Source organism: Polyodon spathula, chromosome 10 (genome assembly GCF_017654505.1).
Source record: "Polyodon spathula isolate WHYD16114869_AA chromosome 10, ASM1765450v1, whole genome shotgun sequence".
Classification (NCBI taxonomy): Eukaryota; Metazoa; Chordata; class Actinopteri; order Acipenseriformes; family Polyodontidae; genus Polyodon; species Polyodon spathula.
This window is the reverse complement of record NC_054543.1, coordinates 43896735-43913402: the sequence shown is the minus strand read 5'-3', so window position 1 is coordinate 43913402 and position 16668 is coordinate 43896735. Positions and strand designations below refer to the sequence as shown.

The window sequence follows — 16668 nt, the reverse complement described above, 5'->3', positions numbered from 1 at the left end:
CACAAAGTAATCATCAACGTACTTTTTAATCCTCTAAGCTCTTTTATGGTTATTTTTTTTCAAATCAGCTAAAGTCCATACAATCATAGCTGCTATTGCTTATAATTGTGCTGTTTTCTTGTAAAAAACATGATAACAGTCCCCTTGTGTCTAAAATGAACACTTAGGTGTTGAAAGAAGTATTTTTATATACATGTTGTCTATGATCAACATGTATATATTGTGATCAAGTAAAAGAACAGTTTTAATCTGAATATGATGTAAACACTTCAGAAAGTCCTGTGCAACTGAGCAGAATAATTTAACCAGCGATGACTCTTTTACAACAGCATGCAAGTATGGTACGGTGTAGGCCAGTGTGTACACCATCAAGCTGAAAAGGGAGTCATTCGTACTGAAAGTCTGGAAATCAAAATACCACCTTTATCACTTTCTGCATTTTTGTCTTATGATATAACTTACAAGTTAACAAATTACTTTGATATCCCTTTTTCCATGTAGCATATGTGTTTTAAAGGATATGGCTGATGCTATGCAAAAAGTTTGACTGGTTGACTTTAGTTTTATAAACAATCACCTTGTTCTTGTATTAGATCATCGTTCCTTGTCATACATGTTGGTAGTTACTAAAGTGATTATATTGTGTATACATCTTACATATTTTGATGATTGTATGCTTATAAAATAAAGTACATTCTTATGACAAAATCCAGGATAATAAACTATGATAATGGTAGCACAGTTATTCCAGATCAACTCCTATTGGAAGTGTTCTTGCTTGCCAAACTGCTTATCTACCTACAGTACTTTTTTTGAAGAAGAAAAAGAAAAATGCACTAAAATATAATCTCTGTTTGGAAAGGGTTAGAGGAACACAGGAAAGGATAACCGCAGACCATTTCAACATTACGATGATCGCTGCTTCAGCTGTCTCACACACGTCCCTTTCACATTTCTAGGCTTGGTAGTGGAAAGGAGAAGAAAGCATTTGCTTGTCGAGTGGTGTCTCACGCAATACTGACTGAGTGAACGCTAAATAGCGGTTGAAAGGGATTGCCACCCTCCTGATTATACAATGGGAAACATGCAGAGACCTTCAGTGTTGACCGACTGCCTTTCTGTTTCAGTGGCTCCTGGAGGTGTAGCGAGTCATTGAGAGAATCAATACATTGGTGCCATGGCTGGAAGCAGACAGCAGGAGAAGAGAGAGCTCTGGAAGCGACTGTCATTGGACAGCAGCCTTGTGGTAAGGACCTGCTTGTCCATTCTGTCTGCATTTACAGGAAGACCTTGTTTGAAAACCAGCCGATTAGATTTAATGCTTTTAGGAACACATTTTGCAAAGTGATAATGCAGCCTTTCTTCCTATTAGCATTATTATTTAGGACTTCTGCAGCAGGAATGTAAGGCATTGGCAGGTACAATAGGAAGACTTGAACAGTGTCAAACCCAGACATGTACTCTGTGTTTATTTCATGTGAAATAATAAGAATAGCCATTATACTGGGTCTATTATATTTATACATTTCTTTTTTCATGTTCATTTAACAAAGCATTGCTAGTTTGTTATAAGAATCCAAATACATGCTGCTCAATTACTAAGGTAATACTAAGCCACAGACTTACTTTAAACACATCACAGGTGATTGTAACGTCACCATATATGTCTGCCTGCCACTTAATTAAAAATGATGACATACACCTTAAATAGACACCTTTCAGTCGCTGAATGACTGTTTACGTCTTTTTGTAATTTGGATTTTTTTTTTTTTTAAAGAAGTAGACTATACAGGAAAACATATCATTATCAGTTTCTCTGGATACAGGAGTTCAGTTAAGGTACAGTTGAAATCATTGCTGTTCTGAGCACTGTCATGTTGAATAATTCTAAAGTACACCCGTATTGAACAAGCAGCGTGGCTTGGGAGTTTGTGATCATACCGCTATCTCTAACTTTGTTTACCTTGAAAGAAAAACGGAAACAATGAATCCCTCCTTGCTTATCATAAACCATGATTCATCATGATGAGCAAAGAAGTGACATCCTGTTTCAGCAGCATTTGTTACCAAGCATTTATAATTGCTGTCTGAAGCCATAAAATAATACCTTTAACAGACCATGATTACTAAAACAACATAAAAATCAAGCTTTACAGTAAGTGATGGGAATTCCTGTGTAGTTACTTGTTAACCAGTATTTTCTTTTTTCAATGATGTAATCATCCAATTATAATTTACAATTCACACTTGCAAGTTCTTATTCATACAGCCGGGCACTTGCTGACATGATGTATTATTTAATCTCTACTCAAAGCTAAGACATAATGTTCTGGAGCCAGGGATTCAGCTGTTTCCTGAACACAATCTGAACTGAGCGTTCATAGAAGTCTTTGTTGTATAAATAATTTCCATCTAAACACCAAGAGATATCCTATGCGCCTAGCACTGCCTGATCCTGGATTGATTAACAGAAAGCTGTAAAGATGACAGCGAAGGCGATTAAGCAATGCTGTGAAAGCCTTTATTGGACAGTAAAAGGCATGCTAGAATAATTGCATGCATATGTTGCTCTAGCCAGTTATCTGCTCTGTGATTAAACGTTTATCTGGCATACTTTAATACTGCAATCACAAATCAAATCTCTTTTAAACTACACAGGCGTTTCAACACTTTTTGTGTTGGATTCTAATTAATCAGACTATTGAGGGGGTTGACTACTTTAAAGAAGCATTTTTGTAGGCAACAAGAACAGTTTGGTTTGAAGAGCGATTTACCTTCCTGGTGTGTGTAATCATGATTAGCATTTAAGACAATGTTTTTTTATGAAGACACTGTGAGAAACCTAGGTTATTGCTGCCAACGAATGAAACAGCTTCCACAACCATTAAACACTCAATAGAGCGCTGAGTTTAGAAGTACTCAGAGAAACGTCATAATTTCAGTGCCACATGTTTTGACTGGAGTTCTTTTTCATTGTCTTGAAATGAAACAGCAAAGACTTACGTACAATATACAGGTACCATTCACATTTGAAGCTGGCTATGCCTCTTGAGTACAGTATTAAGAGTTTATACAATTGTTTGAGATCGTCTGACTTATTTTATGGGTTTACATAAACATCTTTTCGCAAGTGGAATGGAGTATTTCTTGGTATTTCTCAGTGTAGGTGGTATTACATGTAATAACACACATAATAAATTAGTAGTTACAGCTGCATTACACCATTGCATGTTCTAACAACTTCTCATTAAGCTGCGAAAGTCTTCCCATTGTTATGGTTCCAACACCATTACTATTACTGCATAGTGATCTAATTACATAATGCCTTCATTAGCTATAGTACAGATTCACGTCTTTGAAGCTTGTCTATGTACACATAACCATTAAAATGAAAGCAATAAAAAAAAAAAAAAAACTACACTAATAACATATATTGCTTTAATATAAGATGCTTTACACTAAGCTGATTAGCATTCACTGAATGTATTGATTTTAATGGCATATTTTACTGTGTCTGACCACGAGCATCATGTTCAATTGCCTAGCCAGGATTATTGAGAATGACATCTTCTTAGTTTCAACGAGGCATTGCTGTGCTAAATATTTGTCATATTTTACTTCATGTATTTGCAAGATGTTTAACCCTGATATCCCTCATGGAGATAAATCCATGTACACAATACATTTCCTAGGAGGGTATGAGATTGTGCTACTGTATATTTCTTTTTGCAGGCATCTGCATACAATAAAAGGTTATTTTTTAATTACAAAATTCCTCCTGTGAGTACAGCCATGGTGAAATTCTTTAAAGCAGAACTGAACCTTTCCATTCTGACATGTAGAATTAATACTTTTAGTGGTAAATCTTTTCTCATTAGCTGCAATACAGAATCATACACACTGTAGCTGCTGAACTGTCAGTGATAATGTACAAATATAATGAGCTCTTTATTGCTTAATTAGATTACAGATTTACAGAAAATACTGCCCTGGAATGCGTTGGTTGGTTTTGAAAAACCAGCTGAACTAAAAAGAAAGTTTTTATTTATGATTTTTAATTTTTTTTTATTTCTTGAAATCAAAGTTTAAAAATATAAAGTTTTAAGTGCTGTTAACGACAATTGGAAAAATTGGGCTTAATAAAAAAAAAAAAAAAAATATATATATATATATATATATATATATATATATATATATATATATATATAATATATATTGCATATACTGACTGCAGGTTTTCATTAGTCCTCCAGGCTAAGCCGGAGTAGCTTTTGCTTCTTAGTTTGTAATTCTAGTGTGGGGGGGCTGTGTATTGATTTGAGGGCAGAGGTTAAAGTAAAAAGAACAATGACACTGTCTGTAAAATGCCAGTTCTCTTTTATTATAAGGACCTTAACTTTGTTGGCAGTGTACATGAAACCTGACTTCCCAAAGTCAACTTATCCATGTCCAGTAAGTGAATAGAATCATCATGGCCTGAACCCTGCCTGTATAAAACATATTCCGCTTAGCCAGCCAGCCCCTAGTGTAGTGAGTACAGCACATCCTCTACACCAGCTTGTATTTAAAAAGAAACATGACAAGGTTAAATATTTACCCCTAATCCTGTTGAGACGCGTGTTGCATTTAAATGCACTTTACACAAGGTCCAAAAGGTCATTTTTATTTATAGTAATAAAAATCACCTTCAGATGAGTCGAATGTTCTCCTTAAGTGCTGCCTTGCAATACTGCCTTACAAAACATTTTATGCCATGCCAATTCTTAACCAGAATCTAGCCTTAAAAATTATATTAAAAAAAAATAATAATAAAGCCCACATTTCTGAATGAGTCCTCCAAGTTTTAAAAATGTTGTTTCATACAACTCAAGTAATTTATTGGAAAGCAGCATGTTAATAAATAAACAAGACCATATACTGCACATTTCTTCAAGCATCCACCTCTTCAGTTTTGGATCCTATGTCATTGCCCTTTCATTATAGCAAATAAACAAATAAAAAGTAAATTGAACCTAAAATATCTTATTTGCCTAGCTTCTAATAATGTGTATGTGTGTTTTTTAATTGTAGTATCCAAGTGGAATGCCAAGAGCTAATGCATTCCAGTATTTACAGCGCTGTGATCTCCAGATTTAATTTACAAGTTCATTTGAAGCGTTTGCCTGCTTGTTCCTTACCTGCAGGTTCCACGCAATGGGAGAGGTGCCTAAATAACAGTGTGTTGCAATGCACACAAGGAGACAGTTACAGCTGGTGGAATCAGACAAAACTGTATTTATTGCTGGTTTTACTGACAGATTTATTGCTTTTCATTGTTTCCAGCAGTTTGCTTTCTGCTGTCAGGAAATCTATAAATGGAGGCACAGTACAAAGAACTGGGTGTCTTCTGCATGTTGGAAGTTGCATTGTGTGCATGCTTTGAAACTGATGCCAACCTGGTCAAGAGACTGCGATGAATTTAGATCAAGGATGATTCTAATTTAAGAGTGTAACTGGGGTAAGCCCATCTCCCGTTCTTTATTTTGTTGTACAGTATTAGAGTAAGAGATCATTTTGTTTTTCAATGGATGCACATAATTGCATGTATTGCAGAGTATTACATGGTAATGCACAGAATTTGATTTTACAGGAAAGGTTGGTGATTTGGCTGTAATGTCTTAAGTCATCTTGCTTCCATTTTGGACCCGAAAGCTAATTCAGTACCATTTTAAACTGGACTGTGCGATTAGTAATTCTCATAAATTATATTCCACTTCAGATTTAAAAGGCCATATATTTCTGTTAATTTTGTGGTACAAGAAAGCAATCTGGTTGCTACAAAGGCGGAGTGAAAGCCTATTTCCTTACTCCCAATAGTTATTCAGCAGCACATTTTAACTTTTAACAAAAACTAAGCAGGATGTATAGAAATTCCCAAATGTGTTTTGACAAAATCCAGAGTTTAAAAAACTTTTAATATGTTATATTTTGTATTATAATAATAGCTATAATAATGCAAATAATGGAAATAATAACAGTTATTATAATTCTAATTTATTGCAAGGTAATGAAAGTTCCTTCATGCAAATGTGAAAATGACTGATCTATGCATTTAAAAAATACATTTTAAAATTGCCAAGTAAAAAAGCTAGCATGACAAAATTGAAAATGTTTATGACCCTTAAGGTTGGGTCAGTGCAGTCTGGCAAAAATCTCCCAGGGCTTGAATCACTGTCTTAATCTTGCCATTAAGAAAGGTTAAATTGCCAAACCCTGGGGCAGTTTTTATTTCAAGTGCAATGGAACAAACCAGCTGTAGTAAAAGGCACATGTCTAGAACTGTGACCTGTATACTTATCAGCCTCATTGGTAATGGCCTCTGAATTTCAGGTTGAAACCTTGAGAATTAAACCCTCCCTGGTCCTAAGCTTTGGTGCTGCTCCTGTGCTTGTGAATTTGGAAAGGAAAGCTGCAACTCATACTGTATATTAATTAAACACTGGGAATCTTCTCTAGATTGTTGCTGGCTTCTTTAACAACTGTCTATGAATTAGTAATGGCCACTCTTAAAAAGGCTTACCATAGTAAATATGTACTGCAATTTGCACTTGCAGTTTTTATATGCTTTCCCTGCGATTATTCTATAGTTCATCATGGATTGCCATGTTTTTTAGTATGCTTTACCATACTTCTCTGGGCTTTACAATGCTTATCGATTTTTTCCCATGCTTTCACTGTGCTTTTACTACAGTATGGTCAGCTTTTGTAAAGACCATAGCCCGTGGTCTTACAGGTTAACTGCAAATAGCTACACATGTACTTATACCTAGGAGATATATATATATATATATATATACCCTGTATTTGTTTCTACAACATGCATTGTTATAAATGCATATTTATTTTATGTTTTATTTTTTCCTCAAATTGAGGGTGGGAAATTTGGGCTGCGTCTTAAGTTCGAAGGAATATGGTAGTTAAATACATTACAGAACATTGACTATCCCTTCATTTCACCTTGGATTACACATTGAGGGGTTTAGCTTCTCCTCTCCCATTTCTATTTTGAGACCCAGAGAGGTATTTATGCCCTTTGTCCCTCTCTCTGCCACTGCTTGAACACATAATTATAGAAGATCTTTTTCTTCAGGTATTAATTTGAGATTCATAAGCAGTGTAGATCTGCATGCAATTACTGATGATATTGCTTGGCATATATATATATATAATTATATATATATATATATATATATATATATATATATATATATATATATATATATATATATCTTTAAAACTAGTTACAAATAGACCGATATACAAGTAGATAACCCTTTTTATGTGTGATATACAAAAATCGCTGTGAACACAAAAGCTGCATGTTCTAAATTTCCCTTTTTATGTTCCCTAGAGAAATATATTGTGTGCTATACAATAGAGGGCTGGGTGCTGACTTTGTTCAAGGTTTTGTTGTTTGTTTTGTGGGTCAGTATTATTTTTATGGATGTATCTAACTTCAACATTATGATGCACACGCCCACACAATACTCCACTTGTTTCATCTTGCAGTAAAGGTCGTTTTTTTTAATTTTCATTTTGATTATTCTTTATTGTTTAATACCTGATGTACGACGGACCTCTGTGAAAGCCACACTGTGACTTCTGCTTAACTCAACAAAGGGCATTCAACGTAAAAAAGAACCTTCATTATTGCTGAACATGTTCTTCCTATTCACCTTCAGTGCAATGCAGAAAAATCAAACTGGTCACTTCCAGTCTGACTGGTCATCAGGATTTGGCTTCAGGGGGTCTTTCTTGCAAACCTTCATTACCATTTGCCTCTGTTTACCTTGAGTTAATCTGACCTTGGCTTTTGGGATTTGTGGGAACAAAATGTATCCAGGTGGATCGAGCAGATAGAAAAATAAAATAATACCAAAATTATTGGGTACAAGGTCTGTTAAAAGCTGGCCTAATTTATAGTGCTTTTTTCTTGGTCCATCATTTCCTCATTATTTTCTGAATTGAAATACACCTGTTGATATTATAGAACTAGTAAAAACCAACTTAGAGACTCTCTCTTAGCAAGCACTGAACAAGTCTATACTAACAGTTTCTCAAAATGAGATAGGCAGGTGTCCCACAGACTACACCAGATCATCAAGTTATCGAGGCAACAGTATTATTTATTTATAGATAAAAACAAAATTACTGTAAATATTTCCCTTTTTACTTGTTTAGTCTTTAGGAGGGGTGGGAGTGGAGAGTGGGAATAAAAAGGATATTGAAAACACACAATGGTTTGAAGTAGAGTACCGTATTAATTTCTAATTTTGCTTCTCATTTGATATTGAGAAGCGTAACAGGTCGAAAAGGCTGTTGATGTGCTTTTCGAGTGTCTATCCATCCGCTGAGTTCCTCCTCTCTGGCTCATTGAAAACAAGTCCATTGTTCTCAGACAGTGACATGGCGGTGTTATTGAAGAGATCCTTCTGCTTACAAACAAGTTGCAGAACCCTCTGGTGTTTTCCCTAGGTGCTTATTTACATTAATGTACGTGTCTTTGCTTTGGTATTGACAAGGTAATATTAGCAGAGCACAGGGTCTTGTTTATAAGCTTTAGTAAATCCTGACATCGTTACAGGAGACACACAGAGGGATTTAAGTAAGCTGGAGCCATTGCCAGATGAATACCACTTTTGTACTACTCCACTGACTTCCACTGGATTTAGGATCATTATGGGCTTTGTCTGCGATCACCAGGATCCTAGGATGTATCACTCAATAGGGCATCAGGGATATCATTGGATGGAACTTGTTCAGAACTTCAGAACATTCTACTAGCAAAGAACAGATTACAGTACCTGTGGGCAAAGTCAAAGGTAACGCCTACAAGATTTGCATTTAACACTTTCAATAGCATGCAGATTGCAACAATGGTCAGTGTGTTTATTGTGCTAAATCAACGTGCATGGCATTCAGAAAGCAGATTATCAGTCTAATGTTGATGACCTTTTTTATTAATAATATTATTATAACAATAAGGATAATTGGAAGAGCAGATTGATTAGGTAACTAACTTTTGTCCTTAGCAGTGATGCACAGTATTGACCTTAAACACATTACATGAACATAAATCACATTAAATGAGCATGAACCCAGTACTCTGAAGGGTAATAGACATCTGCAAAAACAACATGCTACCTGACCATGCAAAGACCACAGAATTGTGTTGAAAATGTAGACCTGTAAAAGTCAGCATTGTAGCTATTTAGTAGCAGCTGTGTGACAGGGGATGTGGTTGAAATGCTCAGACATGTTTTACAATGTGACTTCACCTCACTCTTGCTTGTTTAATGACAGTATTTCTCTCTATTTCAAACCGCAGTGCAGTCCAGGAGGTAAAAAAAAACACTTGTGGTCCACCCGTGAGACCATTCTTGTGCAGCAGAGCAACGATGCGTGAGACGATTGAGTACTATAATTGATTTTTGTGGAGACCACTTGATATGTTAACTATGAGGTTAATAATCAATTATTATAGATTATTGACTAAGCAACAGTCCAGCATTTGTTATCGGTTATACACTAGGGCCACTGAAAAACACAACTTAGACCAGAAGATATCCAAGTTACTAATGCTGGTCTGGGATGTATTTATAAGTGCTGCACAATAGATTGAACCTCAATGTATGCATGCAAACTGTCAGGATGTAATGCAGCCTCCCCCAACCCCCAACCCCCTCGCTGTCATTATTCACAATGAGTTCCCCCGAAGTACAGACAGCGTTGCACACTGCATTACCACCCAATCAGACCCATTGTAACAGTGCTGGCGAAGCTGTGGAAAGCACCGAAACTGGAACCACAAAACAAAAGACTTATTTTCAGGAGCGGGGGACGTTTGGCAGCTGATTAGTTTAGTCTACGCTACATTTAAGTGCAAATGATTTGGAAGCAGCCTTGGCACAGACAACCCAAAATAAACATTGATTTTTCTTTCACTGTAAGCACTGTTAGGGGTGATAGTGCCAAATAGGAACATTAAAGCTTTGCAGGGGACCAATAAGTGCTGCTAAGAGGCGCAGAAGTGCAGACGAAGGTGGTTGGCACATTGCTCTCTTGCACGTAAACATGCAGATTAGAGGATAATAAAAGAAAAGTCAATGGTGCAGGGAGCTGTGTACAGGTGAAACTAATAACTTCAGAGCTTTCTCAGTGGGGAGCTTCTGCACATGAGGTGGCCGAATGAGCACCATAGGTGCTGAAAGGCAGCAGCTCTCTGATTGCAAGGGGGACATATTCAGTTTTAGTTTTAAAATTAACTACAGTATGTTCTTGTCATCAGTTTAAAGTTATCTCAAGTTGTATGTTCATCCAATAAAGTAGTTAGTCATCTTACACAAAACGAATGCCTCTTCTCATACCAAAGGCACTTGCTTTCCTTCATTTCCATCTTGATGGATCTGTTCAGTTAAAAAAAAAAAAAAAAAAGCATGGAAATATTTTCTTTGCTCATGTTTCAGATTGAGTGTCTGTGAAATCCATTGGTAGGGTTTACAGTAAGATCATTTGTAATGTGTCATTTGAGAATGACCATTGTGAAGAAAGCCTTCGCTAAGCAGAGCAGTAGGAGAGTTCATATGGCTGGCATGACCTTTTATTGAAAAGGCCCTGATCTTGAGTCCTTGCCCTTGGCTGGTCACTTGCAGGGCCCCAGGGAAGAGTGCCATGGCTAAGCTTCTGATGTTTGAGACGGTCTCTGCCCAGTGGCAAAGTGACCTTAAACATGGGGGCTGGGGAGAGACGCTGAAACTGGAAACAGGAGGAATACTTTCCATTCTCAAGCAATTCCTGCAAATAACCTGCTACAGCACACCTAGTGTTTGTGTATAGGAAATGTTATTTACCATAGACCATCAAGGAAATACAGTTGAGCAGCAGTTTCTGTACATTTTCTTGCACCGAAATCTTAAGACACCTAGATAAAGTGCATGCAGTTTAACCAGGTAAACATTGTATAGCCAAGTAATATGTACTGTACACTTTTGTGTCTTAATTAAACAAGTACAATAATACTTTTGATTGCAGAATTTTCCTTTTTTTGTATATTTTTTGAAGTAACGAAAGGACTATTTTCTAACCAGCAAATTCTTACCCATGTTAATGCTGTGTTAGAACATTCTGTTAATCTAATCCATGGGTTTAGTAGTGTACATCTTCTCTACAATGCAGTGCTATTTGGTAAACCTCTACCTAGGAATAACGTATTAGATTTTTTAAGCAATATTTATAACAGCTTCATATGAGGACATACTGGATTCATTCCCCTCCATTGCGTTCATGGTTGTATGAATCAATTGATTCATAGAAGAAAAAGTGACAGACATGTAGATAGATTTCCTAGGTTTATTTATATCTCATAAGCAACACAGGCTCCAATAATACCTACAACCAGGACATCAAGGGACAAGCACAAGGCAAGCTGAAAACAACAGCTTTTCTGTGAAATTTGGTAGCCTTTTCACACATAGTGTGTTTTTAACTCAGTTTAGAGCCGACACATCCTGAAGTGGTCTCTGTCTGGTTCGATTACTGTGAAGGGGATTCATATACGCTTTCAAACTAACCGGACCACGCTCGGTTACGAAGACACTGCCGAAATGAACAATAATAATGTGAATGGGCTATGTGAAAAGCATAGCAAATATCACTGCATTTGCTATCCATAAGTAACAGCCGTATTACATCCAGGCTGAAGGGATACTATTAACTGTTGTTTTGTGGTTCTGTCAAGACTATACCATCTTTATTTACCCGGCGTACAAATATTTAAAACAATGCTGTTAAATTCTGACTAGGGGCCTGATCTCCTCTGACTGTTTATACAAGCCTTGTAAATAACAGATGACATGTTTGCCATGCATATGATAACCGTGTGACCTGTATCATATGATAGCACTGGTGGAATGAATGAAAGCACTGGCATTTAAGTGAAATGAATCTTAGTAAATAATGGGCAGTCCACGGGAAGAAGTTTTCCTTATTCTTACGAAGCGTCTTTGTTCTAATGCAATCAACATTGCATTTTGACCTTGGCTAATCAACTAACTCTGGTTTGATTACCCAAATGACTTTGCTGTTATTACCCTGCTGACTTTCACTGAACAGTGGTGTTGGTGACAAATGTAATGCACCCGGAATGCTGGAAATTGCACAGTAGATGTAATTAATAACCAGCGCAGACCATTTGATCACGGCAACAGTGAACTCTATGTGTGTCCCCTTGTACACCATAATACTCTTATTATGTGGACCTGCAATCATATTTTCAAGGAATGCTGGCTAGAATGAACCCTTTCCTTCTTCGAGAAATCTGCACAAGATTAGAGTACTCCTTAGAAAAGATGGCATTTTCGGAATGAACTGCGGAACAGGGAAGCAGGAAACAAGCAAACTCAGCACATGTGGCTCAGGTAATGTGGAATGCATGCTCCCTCTGGGAATAAGACTAGAGCCCAGTGCGTCATTGCCTTCCCTTTTGTTAGTTAACAGATGTACTGTGTGTGTGATCTTGCCTTGCCCTTCAGATTTCAATAGGTCCCATGTTAGCATTTTAAGTGTTTCAATTAATCACATGAATCGCATTCTACTCTAAAACATAGAGTAAAATACAATTATTTTCATTTATTCAATTGTATTAAGCAAAAACTACTATTACATACCACAGCAGAGATGGTAGGTTTGGATAACTACCAGGCTGAGTTGCCTTCATATTTTAGTCTGCATTATTTAATGTAACAAATTACAGTGCTTCTCAAGCACTGTAAGCAACACAAGCCCTGTGTACAGCACACATCCTGGGTATAAAACACTCCCTGTGTATAATGCACATGATTGAGCAGCCCTCTCACAAATAGTCAAGCTTTGTCTGGTATAGCTCAGAAAACAAAATAGAAGGGATCACCTTTTATTTTCAAAGGTTTTGTTTGTTCTACAGCAAAAGTGAGCTGATATGTTCAACACCTCCTTATCAGGGAAATAGCTTTTTAATATATATATATAAATATACATTTTAAAGTGCACAGAGACCTACTCTTTTAGCATGAAGTTGACATATTTTTTAATGTACTTTGTTATCATTGTCAGTTCTTTTGTGTGATTTTCACGTTCATAGTAACAGCTTGTGCCCTTGGACACATCAGCACCTAGATTTAGTGAATTCTGAACAGAGCTAATATTTGTTTCTGTAAACATACTCAGAGTTCAAAGGGACAATCCTATTATCAAATCTCCACAAAAAACATACAATTTCTCCTAATAGTCAGTTTTGGGCACAATTAAAATGTACTTTTTCCTTCACACATTCAAGCATATACAGTAGTTTGTTCTTGCAATCTTTAATTATGTTTCAAAAAAGTGCGAACAAAGCCAACATCACTTCCTACCGGAAGATATGTGATGTTCTGTCTGTGGTATATGAAACACTCTGCACATTGTGTTTCATGTGCACATTACATCAATGTGTATGAGGCTATAATTAAGTTAATTACAGACAGCGTTTGTCATGGGCATGTACTGTAAGACTTGTCTCAGTGGATCCTGTGACATTCAGAGTAACGAGTCCTGCAAGTTTTCAGCATCTGAAGAAGGTCGTTCATCATTCTGTATGTCAGATTTAATGCTTTTCCCTTATTACTGTTATTATTGTTATTTTTTTAGGTTGCTTGTGGTAACCTTTATTCTTCGGTGAAGCATTGTTTTCATTTTATTGTACAGTTAAGAGAATCGTATCCGCCTGTACTGTCAATATTTGCTTCGAGATTAAAAAGTTTAGAAACTTAACCTTTGAAATAAAAGCAGATCTCCTGCAATTGAAAAGATCAGAGGAGAGGGAGATGTTCTTGAAGGGGTGCAGGATTAAGAAGGAGAAATTTCTTGACACAGTGAACAACAAGGTATTGGGAGAGATAGTGCTTGGCTAAAGCTGTGTCTACGGACTTCTTTTACCTTTCTATCAGCTATTGCAGCCATGCAATGTGCTACAGCAGCAGTATAATGGAAAGAAAGGAACGCAGGTGCTTATGATTTCTAAAGGGTATCCCTTTCAGAATACAGGAATTTACAGTTACAAAAGAATGCAATCAGACACATATAATACCTCAGACTTTTATTTACTGTCCCATTATTTCTCATGGGGAATGAGAGCACTCTAACGATTCAGTTGGTGTGATTTTAAAGCTCTTGCCAGTCTGTATTATATCAGTTGTATTGTATACATACTGTACATAAGAGAATTAGACCAGAAAAAGGGATTGTTCCACGTATTTAACCAAATTGTGCTTGATAAAGGATCATGCCAGAGTGCTGCACAATGAACGCAGTGACAAAAAGCTATTAAGGGCTGGAATGGGTCATCAGCTGCAACCTCTCAGAGGCATTCCAACTAATGATCTAGAGGGCTCTAACGGAAACCCCTTGACCGACCTCTTGGGAAAGAAGACACGCTCTAATGAAATCAGACAAGGTAAGAAAAACGCTAGAATAAACAAAGGTGCTCTGGATGATTGGTGTTACCCTCGGTGTGTGCTCTGCCTTGGGTGGCAGTGCTGTTCCTCAAAACCGAGATGCAGTTTAGGGCTTCTAAGTCACATGGAGGCTATGGAAATGTTTCATTTTGATATTAACACAGGCTGATGGCAACGTTCCCTGTGGCCAGTGACTATAAAGACTGTCTATTAGATTTGACCTTGTTAAAGATTTGTTTGTAGGAGGCTAAATGCCATACTGATCTCTACACAGGGGTGGTCTCTCAATGCCATTCTGTGACTGAACAAGCCTCAACAGGTATGGAGAAGGGTTAGCACGAGGCTTTCTTGATAATGTGCGTAAACAAGCCTTGAGTGAGAAAGCCAGGGATAACTCTTGGATACAGCTATGTATGGTATGTTATTGAAAGAGGTTTTAAACTCAATATTGTACTGTATAATTACAGAACTGGAAACATTTTGTCGACATCAGCCAGCTTATGGGAATATGCATTTAAATATACAATGCAGTGTTGCCAGACACAGTCAGGGTTTAATTGCAGTGGCACTGCAGCAGGCAAACATCTGAGAGACTATTTGAAAACCCATATACCTAATGTACAAGTCTTATTCATTTAAAAGTGTTACATGCCCTATTCTACACCATGTATTGAGCATGTGATTTTGCATGGAGGTGTAGTCAGTGTGTTCCATGGCATCTCTTGCAGATAAATAAAGAAGCAAGCACTGTAAATACTGCAGATAGAAGCTTTGATATTGGCAGTGATAGGCTGGAGTTTTCAGTCATGATTGTTGTTACAGGAAATTATTCTGACACATGATTTCCAACTGGCACTAACTATAAAATTTGTAGAATTACTCACATGATTTGAAGAAGACATGCTGAAACATGACTCAACCAGCGCTGCTTATTGAAAATGTCCTTACAACTGAACAATATTCCTTGCACAATATGAAACCCATTTGCACTCTACAGTAAACATTAAGATATGTTTATACGGTTAAACTCTTGAAATCCCTATGGGGCGGTACACCTTTAAGCAGAACATCATTCTTGAAATGATTCACCATGGAATGACAAGTGCAGTGCAGGAGCTGTAGAGAACCCCAATTCTACTGCTCATATCTATTGGGACTTTAATTCTTATACTAAACTGCAGCTGCTTATAAGCATGAGGCTTTTATACTCACGTGACCCATTGATTGCTCAGGCACTGCAGGAGGTCCTTGGACTCCCTGTGAGTCAGGAGTTTCTAAAGGTTTATTATTCAGGGTACATTCTTCCCTCTTGGCCTGTAATTAAGAATTCATGCCCTAGTCAATCATAGATATTTGCTGCCTTGTCAGCTGTCTCTATGAATAGCTTGAGTTAGTGTAAGATCTGGTTAAATAATAATACAAGAAAAAGCTATTTTCTTATCAAGCTTTTATCCATTTTCAGTACTGTATTAGACAAAGGATACACGGAAACAGAGACTTTTTTTTTTTCAACTATCTCTGTTTTATTTCAAAACCTTCTTTGAAAAGTCTTACCACTGGGAAAATCTAGGGTAATTGCACTGCCTCTAACGAGGTGCAGCCTTTAGTGTGTGTTAATTAGCTGTGATTTGTCCCAGGAAGCACTCTCGTTCAGCACAAAGAACCTTGGCTTCCTCCAAAGTAAACACTGTTTAGAGATTTTAACTGAAGAAATAAAAAGAGGATTTTGCTTTGAGGATTAAAGTGGGGAATTGGAGCAGCCAGAGACAGACCCTTTAGACCTTTTCTTTACACAGCAGCTGTCCAATAGGGGGTACTTCTGTAAACAAAACAAGCCGGGGTAGGTCATGTTTATTGGAGGTGGTGTTTAGGCCTCTGGCATTAGAAGAGGTTTTGATTCTGAACTCACTGTGGCACTGGCTTACTGTGTGACCTTGAGAGAAACTCACCAAAGCCCCTGGCGCTCCAGTCCCAAACCCGGCTGCTGCAACGCTCCACCAAGATAGACAAAATATATCCAGGGTCAAACTTTACTGGTTTAAATGTGTCTACCAATATAATGATTTACTGTGGTAAAATTACACATTATTGTCAGTTTACTGTGCTTTTTTTGTCTGTATTTTACTTTGTTTATATTGTATCTTACAGAACATCATGATTT

The 16668-nt window shown here is 37.0% G+C and overlaps 1 protein-coding gene across 5 annotated transcripts in view; it reads left to right on the top strand.

The window, feature by feature from the left end:
• Nucleotides 1-16668, top strand: part of LOC121322372 (nck-associated protein 5-like) — a 204984-nt gene that overhangs the window by 27736 nt on the left and 160580 nt on the right. For all 5 annotated transcript variants that reach the window (XM_041262230.1, XM_041262228.1, XM_041262229.1 and 2 more), the window contains exon 2: nt 1128-1246. In XM_041262230.1, coding sequence (XP_041118164.1) covers nt 1178-1246 — 69 coding nt within the window. In that variant the 5' untranslated portion in view covers nt 1128-1177. The remainder of the gene's footprint in view (nt 1-1127; nt 1247-16668) is intronic.